At 36.7% G+C, this 9491-nt stretch overlaps 1 protein-coding gene across 1 annotated transcript; it reads right to left on the bottom strand.

The window, feature by feature from the left end:
- Positions 1 to 578: 578 nt before the first annotated feature.
- On the bottom strand, positions 579 to 8500 carry stra6l (STRA6-like). Its single transcript, XM_057332283.1, has 18 exons — positions 8382 to 8500; positions 7727 to 7787; positions 6963 to 7063; positions 6713 to 6843; positions 6000 to 6120; positions 5872 to 5917; positions 5180 to 5308; positions 5006 to 5073; positions 4813 to 4924; positions 4255 to 4411; positions 4105 to 4180; positions 3912 to 3993; positions 3687 to 3735; positions 3303 to 3420; positions 3038 to 3157; positions 2715 to 2878; positions 2401 to 2544; positions 579 to 2047 (listed from the first exon to the last, which is right to left on the bottom strand). Coding segments are annotated over exons 1-18 (1869 nt in total). The 5' UTR covers positions 8384 to 8500; the 3' UTR covers positions 579 to 1859.
- Positions 8501 to 9491: the final 991 nt, after the last annotated feature.

Genomic DNA, 9491 nt, shown 5'->3' with positions numbered 1-9491 from the left:
GGTATTTATACATTGCAAGGGTGCAACATTGGTTACTGCTGTAGGAATGACGGCCTATTAGAAATTTTAACAACAGGGACATTCTACCAGAAACGTACATTTACCATGACAGGGCCTGACACTTTAGCTCGTACTCCTAAAAAAACAACAACAAAAAAAACAGGAAAACAAGCTTAAAATCATACAATTCAATGACAGAACTCACCCTTGATCAGTGTCAGCTTCACCTCAGTCAAATGATGTAATTTCCAAACCAACGGCGTATTCCACACATTTTATGTTGAGTTAGGCCTATATGTAAACGTGACAGGACTGACCAAAAACATGGGGACAGTTGTAAAATAGTATTTATTTGTTGAATTTATGTACAGTTTCATTTTTTGATCAATTGATATGAACGATAGCAACTTAAACTTGCTAAAAGGGTTTTTAGTAAAGAAAAAATATCTGAGAACCTAATGAATGACATATTCCTTAACAGAACAACTTGCAGAAATCAAACATCAGTCAGTTTTAGACATTTTTTGGATGAAATATTCACTGTAACAGTTCAAGGACAGATGTACGTTTCTGGTAGAATGTCCCAACATTTATGTTAACAAACAGTGATATTTACAAAATTTGTGGTAGAGCATTGCTAGAATATTACTGTGTTGTATTGCATCAGCTAACATTTAGGTTTTACCAATAAACAAAATTATAGGCTACAGGTACAATTTACAATACCCAGTATGCATAAGGATGGAATATAGCCTACGAGAATGTGCCAATGTCAGGTAAAGTTGAGTAAAACAGAGTCCAAGAAGAGCTGAAGAAAAAAGCCTTTACATTTTTATTTTATTCTTGCCTTGACCTTGAGGTCAAACCCAACCTAATAACATTGATACCAGACATTAACCCCCACTGTACTTGACAAATGGCAAACACCCAATAAACAAACATCTAAACTGATAGTCTTTGATAACTAATAGCTTATCTGTGCACTTATGTAAAGTGTGTCTCTTGGGCAGGAGATGGGGCTTGTGACACAGAAAGAAAAAAGTTTTAATTTTGAAACCCTTGAATTTTAAAACACATATGATATTACAATCTGATACATACATTTATTCATTTCGCAGACACTTTTATCCAAAATTACTTAGAAATGAGATGGAAAATTGTCTAAGCATAATTACCATCACTATGCCATGATATTTATTTTTTCACAAATGTACAAAAATACCTTTTTTTTCAAATTTACAAACGATTTGATCAAAATAAAAGGTATTGTGTTTTGTAAACAGGTTAGTTTAAAACTTTATTTATAGACTAAAATACCATGTTAAATGATATTAACATGACATATTATGGTAAAACATATCAGGTACAATACCATATATTTATATATCAAAGAACCCGAATATAAGCAGCTGATGACTTCACATACCATGGCACAGCAACAGTACTTTTTAGTAACGGAATAGTTTTCCCGGTGCTGGAAATGGCTGATTCAATGGGGGGCGGGGGACACTAGCTGGGAACATTTTTTATATTTTTAAACCACAGACACAGAAAATGCCCCTTTAGCTTGTATGAAATATGCATAGCATTTGGAGTCTATTCCATGGATAAAAGATGGAAATCCTCTACATTTTGAGGTTGAAATTCACTTCCTGGACTCCCCTTGCACTGCCCCCATTGCCAGCCCTGGGTTTTCCTCCTGGCAAAGAACCAGTGAGGTGAGTTCACCCAAACAGCTTTTATTACAAAATGATTGACCAATAATACTAATTCACTTCATTTCTTCACTTCATTTCAAGTCTCATTTCTCTCCTTCCAGATCCCTGATCAAATCCAGTCCTTATTTCACAGTCCATGTTTCAGCAGTTGCTGACCAGTCCGTTTGCTTGTTGAGCTTGTGAGGTGATAGTTCGAGCTATGAGGAGCGGGTCTTGGTTGTCATGGTGATCCTGTGGTTTTCTCTTTCTGAGCAAAATTAGTTTGGGATTCCTCAGCAGAGTGTAGAGCAGCAGCCAGCGCACACGTACTCTGACCCCTACTGAACATCCTGGTAGGAGCAAGAGATGCAGTTATTTAAAGGGACAGTTCACCCAAAAATATTTACTCACTCGTTCACCCACTCATTTACTCACCCTCGAGTTATTCTAAATCTGTATAAATGTCTTTGTTCTGATAAACACAAAGAAAGATAATTGGAAGAATGATTGTTACCAACAGTTCTTGGCCAGTTCTTCATGCCCCAGAACTGTTTGCTTTCCTACATTCTTCAAAATAGCTTATTACAAAATCTTATTTTGTGTTCAGCAGAACAAAGAAATTTATAAAGCAATTTGTCCTACCATGGCAGTCAATGGTGGCCAAGAAGTATTTGGTTACAAGCATTGTGTGTGTGTACTGTACCTGTGGTATTGCTAAAGGTATCGTAAGAAGGTTCTGCAGGTCTCCGATCCAGTGTCTTTCCAAGCAGTAGGTGGCAGAAAGACAGCATAACAGGGTTGCTATGATAATGGTCAGCGAATATCATCCCTATCCAGGTATTATATCCTGCACGAAACAGTCACACTATTTTTTGTGCGAAATTCAAATTAGTCTCATTGTGCCATAATTTTTATTTTGTAAATATATAATTTTTATAATTATAAAATGAACAGCTTGATAATCATGTTCCTGTTTGTTTACTGCACAGCACTAGATATGACTAAACCATTGTATACCTGGATCCATGGACTCATAGCCCCGCTGCATGATGGTCCGATCAATGCGCGATACCAACCACGTGCCCAAAATGCAGCTTACTAACAGGCGCAAAATGCAGTTGCTCAACCCCATTATCACATTATAGAAGAAGAAAAAATAGTTAAAGCAGTGGAACGCTTTTCTGTGGGAGAAGAGAGAGACATGGTTACTGTAGAATCAAAATGTGTGTGTTTTTATATATTATTGTTTACACTGCAACCAGTATTTTATTTGAAACCTAAAAATTCTTATTTTCTTGGTAATCTAGCTAAAATTGTGCTTTGATGTTGTGCTACTGTACCTGTTGTTGAGTGCAAGAGGTTTTTGTTTGTCGTCAGGTGAGAGTTTGCTCTGCAGGAAGAATATCTGAACCAGAACAATCTGCACTATTACTATGGCTACCACGATGAATATTGTTAGTCTGCAATTCAAAATAAATGCAAATGTAACTGAACTTGAAATATAAAATATGAATCTTATGATGGCATGCAAGCACCAAAAATACGCATAATCAAAGTGATTTTGATATATTTATTTGGTTATGAGATGTCTTTAATGGAACTCACAGAATGATAGATACACTAGAAAGCCAGCGTAGAAACTTTCCTTTCTGGATTGGCAGAACAACTCCATAGGCAAATATCAAGGCAAAAAGAAACTGTATGAAGTGAACTATCACAAAACCTGCAAGAAGAATAAATAAACCATAGAGTCATCAAATGTCTGTTTATCTTCCAGATTAACTATGCTGTTTTTAGAGCAAAGTATGCAAGGGATCAATGCCCGTGAAGGTAGTGATCTCTCTGAACTGAGAATAAACTTTGCAAAATGACCTCACCATGTTTTCTGAGAGCGGGATATGAGGATATGATGAGTCACAGAGAAAACCATTACATCTAAAGGAACAGCTGAAATAGTATTGTTTTCTATATTTTTGAAGTTTTGCATACCCCACAGAGTGAAGGCAATCTGCCAGCCCGAGTATCTTGTTATTGCTGCCTGACAAAGAAAATACGTTTTTATGATCAGTAATATTTCCTTTTTTTACATTTTCTTTGTTAACCTTAAAGATTCGTCTTTTTGGATACATGCATCTGCACATAAAATCCAGTGAGAATGGACTTTGACATAAATATAAGTGGATAAATAAACAAACCTTTACAATTTTTACTCACCACACTGACTGCAGGGCTTGGCTTATGAAACTTCACTGGAAGAAAGTTTTTCTCCCCTCTCCACAATCGTTTGATATGTTTCCTACAGTCATAAATGCAGCTCACAGTTAGAAAAGTGTTTAAATACACGGCCTTGTCTAATTGCTGACATCACAGAAAACAGTGTTGAACGTAAATACATAAGTGTGCGCACCTGTAACATACCAGCACGTGAAAAGTGTAAGTAACAGATGTCAGAGTGGCAAAAATAGTTGTCGCCAACCAAGACACTGGAAAAAAGGACATTGAAATTTACATGCAATCTTTATTCTATCCATATCTATATGTCTGTTTGTGGTCTTACTACGTGCAACATAGCTGAACTCATCCAGCCCAGGCACAAGTGATGTAAACATGTTGTCTGTATGGTTACAGGAGGATGCTATCTCTGCAAGTGAATCCTTCAACGCATCTAGTTTATCAAAGGTGTAGTCGCTTAAGCTGTAGTCTAGAAGTGTCATCTACATGAATACAGACACAATATGCAAGTTGAATTAAAAAAGTGAATGGAACATGTGAGCGTGTAGACAGATTTGGATTTGGCAATGTTAGCATAACAGAAAGTTGGTAACTGAACAGCACTGGCCCCCATTCACTTCTATTGCATTGAGTGAATGGGGGCCATGTTAAACAACATTCTTCAAAATATCTTCTTTTGTGTTCTGGGGAAGAAATAAAGTCATACAGGTTTGAAATGAGGGTGAGTAAATGATGACAGAATTTAAATTTTTGGTTGAACTATCAAGTTCATATAAAAAAATGTAAAGAAACCAAAGGGAACTAGTATAGTGCATTGATATTAGTATTTATACTACATAAAGTACACCTATAAATACGTAAGGGATAGCAAGTGCTTATTTACCGTGTACAAGCCAATCAATGAAATAATGGAGGTGCCAATCATTCTGTTTGGGAATTTAAAATACGGGTCCCAGTCATACACTTTTCTCCGAAACCAACTCTTTGGTTCTGACCTGAAAAAAAATAGAACAATAAGTCTTCGTTCATTGGCTAGAATATATTCAAATACTTGTTAATATAGTATCTGTATTTACGGCTCAGGTGGGCGTTTCAGTAGAGTCTTAACATATCTGAACTGATGGAATTGTAAATCCTCTTCATTCTATATGTCACAAAAACAAACCAAAATCAATTGTAGCAGCTGTCAATACAGATATTTGAATTACTTAAAGAACGACCGTTACATCAATTTCAAGAAAACTGTCTACCTCCTCATCTTGCAAATGCAGGTGGATTCTTACTGCCTTCACAATGATATACACAAACCGACCCAGCAGAAAACCCAGACACAAGAAGAACGGCCACTGGATGATCAATTTTTCATAACGGCCCAAAATCTGCAAATAAATTAAATTAGTATGTTATACAGTGAAAAGAGAAACCTCCACAGTATCTTATAGTTACAATTACTTTAAGACCTGAAAATGGCTATTGCAGCATTGTGCTGTTTGTTTTGTCCCCTTGTTTGCATTGATGTAATAATCTTATATATTCACAGATTAAGTCTAATATTTGATAAGCAACTATATGTTTAGATGTTGGTTTATCTCAGAAGACGGTTGATATTACATTTCTTTAATTAAAATTCATCAGAGGCAACGTTCTTTCAATACATCTCAGGTCCATTCTAAGTATCCATATTTAATATATTTATTCATTTAGCATATCAAAAAAGACTAATAATATAATGTTGAACTAAAGAGTTTATGTGTGTAATACTGTAATTTGCATCGACCTCACTGTAAAATGAATGCAGTGTTTCCTTGCAGTGTGCAAATTATATTTATTTAGGAAAATGATCGCACCTGTGAAACAATGAGCCATTTCTAATCTTAACATGCAAACATAAACCTCAAAACATAAGGTAATAATTAATAAATGAAGGTTAATAATTATAAACCTTTCCAGATGGACAGCTTGCCGTGTCATACAGTCTTGCAGTGAGCCTGAAATCAACATACAGAATCAATATACAGCATCCAAATACCTGTAGTGAATGAATGGTATTTCAAGTATTTTCTCATGTACCACATGAGTGTGTACAGAACACCTAAAACCCCTCCAAGCGCTCGGTGTGGCGTTGAAAGGCAAGCAAAAAAGGGGAAATAAGCCACGCCCACTTCTAGAGCTCCTAGCAGGTACACAAAGGCTGAAAGACAATTCACATTGTAAGATTTATTTTATTATAATGCACATACTTACATTATTGTGCCTATATTCACAATGCCTTTCATTGTTACATGGGTGTAATTTGGCAGATGCGTATCTATAGTGACTTATAGAGGGTGTGCACGTGACATCACTTTCCCACGTGAACACGCCCAAACACGCTCCCTTGAGTGGCAAAACAGCTGCTTACAATATCACGAAACGCAATTCCGCGCAACGTATTCAACGTGTCCAAGCACACCGGTTTCCTTTGTAAGTCGTAAAGATCACTGTCGAGTCCAACTGCTTTTAATTTCAGCAAATAATTGCATGCTTTAGTCCCGGTTTCTTTGTTTCTCCTATTAAAAGCAGCCATTTTGCTGCGTGTTTTACCACTCAAGGGAACGTGTCCTGGCAGTCAAGGGGGCGTGTCCCGGCGTGTTCACATGGGAAAGTGACCTCAATGCATACCCTCTAAAGTGAATATAGGCAATGCACTATTAAGGCAATACATGCATGCATTAATCTGGCTCTATTCTATCATTTGCGCTATAGGAAAGTCTGAAATCCAGTATTTCTACTATGAAGTGTACCTTTAGCCCAGTTTGGAACTTTCATTGGTGTGTAAGACTCTGAAAATAGCTGAAGCACACTGGGAGCAATAGCGCCAAATGCAAAGCCGAAAGACCATCGATTACTTAGACTGCCAATGAAGTCCAAAGGCCTGACAAAAAATAAGACACACACAAAATAAACTATGTTAAGTGACAATTTGTTTGAATGTTGAATAGAGCCGAATACTTAGAAACTATAGATTTTGTGCAAAAGTGAGAGATCACTTACACCACAATGCCGAATCGACCCCTAAGGTACGGAAAGCGCTCCTCGAAAGGCTGAGCCTTTGATCGACTTTGCACAAATGACAGCAAAAGCACAATGAAAACCTGAAATACAGAAAAGATCCAGGAGCAAGAGGAGAATACAATATTAGACTGGTGTTTTCTCAGACTGAAAGGTCCAGTTCGTGAAATTTAGCGGCATCTAGTGGCGAGGTTGTGAACTGCAACTAACGGCTCACTCCACTGCTCACCCCTCCCTTTCGAAGCACTATGGTGGCTGACGCAGGAAAAAGATGTCGTCACGTTTTCACTTTGCTGAATCAGAAAACGTACAGTATTTATGAAAAGCGCTCAGTAGAGCAGTTTGTCCGTTTAGGGCTACTGTAGAAACAACATGGCGAATTCCATGTAAGGGGACCGTGGCATATGTACAGTAGATAGAAATAGCTCTTTCTAAGGTAATAAAACCATAACACTTCATTAGGTAAGGTCATGAAAAGACATTTATATTATATTGCATTTCTGTCAATAGATCCTCCTAAACATCACACATTGGACCTTTAAGTCAAAGTTTGTTGTAGAAATTAGAAGGCTCCACAAAAGGCTTTGTCAGAGGTTTACATTACTTTATCTAAATTGTTATATCAACAATGTTGTGGACAAACTGTCAGACCTTATCTGACCTCCGAGCATCCCTTCCTCTAAAGAGAAGTGCAATGTTTGTTCTGGGTGGAGTCACAGTGTTTTGGTGGGATAAATGTTACTCACGGCGGGGACGAGAGAACAATGCAGAAACAAATCCACAGAAAATCCATTCTCGCATTCATCCCTGATAGAAGAAAGAGAAATATGAAAGAAAAAAGGAGGGGCATAGCATGAATGTTTACATAAACAAATTATAATCTGAAGCTTTGGTGATGAAATTCTGTATTTAGTGTGATGAAAACAGCTAAAACCATCAAATGGATGTTTTTAAAGTCACTGTTAGGTTAATTGTTTTAAGTGTCCTAAAAACATGATCTATACAAAAATGACAGATAAGATACACAGCAGTGACCTAAAAGCAATTCCCTTTATCAAATTGCCCCAATTTATTTTGCCGGATCAGGTTTTAACATTAATATGTCTGTATCAATATATATTATTCATTTTTATTATAAAAATCATAATGAATTTCAAAGTTTTATGTAAACCATTTCTGTAGTTACATTCTACAGTCTTTCTCTAGTGTCAATTTTAGTTATCTATTTATTTTTTGTAAAGGTATTAATTAACATTAGAAGTTTGTTCATGTTTTAGGCAAAGATACAGTATTTAGTATATCCATGCATATCCAGTACAACATCAGCCACATCATATAAGTAGGTCTACTGTAAGAGTCAAATATACTCTGAAATATGTTTTATAAGCAGAAATAACTCACATAGTTGGGGTTCAGTGTATCTTCTGTAGGTGTAGCACACTGATTCTGTCGTTTATTGACAAAAAAATAGCTAAACATTACAGTAGCTCTCCTTCATTATAAACCCTTGTTCCAATGTGCTAAAGCTTTCACTGCATGAATGAGGATATGAAAATGTGGTCACATGACAGAACGACCTTTGATTTTGGCCACACACTAGTGTAACCCTCTCAGGGTGAGATGTGGCTGTGTTTTAACGGTTACTCTGAATCCAAACACAGATAAGATCTGAGCAGATTACGCAGAGCTGATTGTGGATGTTGGTTTTACTGAAGTGAGTGATAGTTGTAAAGCACGGTGCTAACATCAATGTTATAAGTTTGATTCATAAAAAACACTCAAATGACAATATATGAAGTTATTTTGGAGGAAATCAGGTCACATGCACTGACTCGCAGCAAATCTGTCGTACCTGGTCGATTGTAATGGCTGCAAATTGAAGAATGGTACGTGGCAGCACGATACACATTATAGCCAACACACGGGGGCGCTGTTGACAAGAGGCGAAGAGCCCCTCAAGGATTGATCAAAGAACAGCAAATGGTGCGAACTGCGAATTATTAAAAATTCATTTTAAATTGGTTTTAAACAAACTTAGCTTTGCTGAAAATTAGCTCTGCAGAATAAACAGTTTAGTATAAAATAAGGAAAAAAGAAATGATATATAAAAAGTAAAAATATACACACTAATTTAGCCCACTTTTTCAATGTCATATTTTGAACCTTATTACTTAAAATATGTTTCTCTGTTTGTTTAAGTTTTGCTGTGTTAACAAACGCAAATGTAACTAGTGATGTTAGCTGTGACACCGAAGCTCCGATGCGTGTGTCAAAAAAATTAAGCGATTTTCAGTGAAGCTTTGTATCGATGCTTGATTCGTTCTCTAAAAATCACATGGGCGGTGACGTCCGAAGCTTCATTTCACACACACCCACGTGACTGCTTCGTACTCCGATTCAAAGGTTTAAAAAAGCGCAACACAGGGCGCGCTCTCGTGGGTTGTTGAGCTGTACTGTATTGCTTTGCAATAAATTGAATTGTTTGATTATAGGCTACTGTAGGAGTTTATT

This window comes from Triplophysa rosa, linkage group LG4, assembly GCF_024868665.1.
Source record: "Triplophysa rosa linkage group LG4, Trosa_1v2, whole genome shotgun sequence".
NCBI classification, from domain to species: Eukaryota; Metazoa; Chordata; class Actinopteri; order Cypriniformes; family Nemacheilidae; genus Triplophysa; species Triplophysa rosa.
This window is presented reverse-complemented; position numbering and strand designations above follow the sequence as displayed.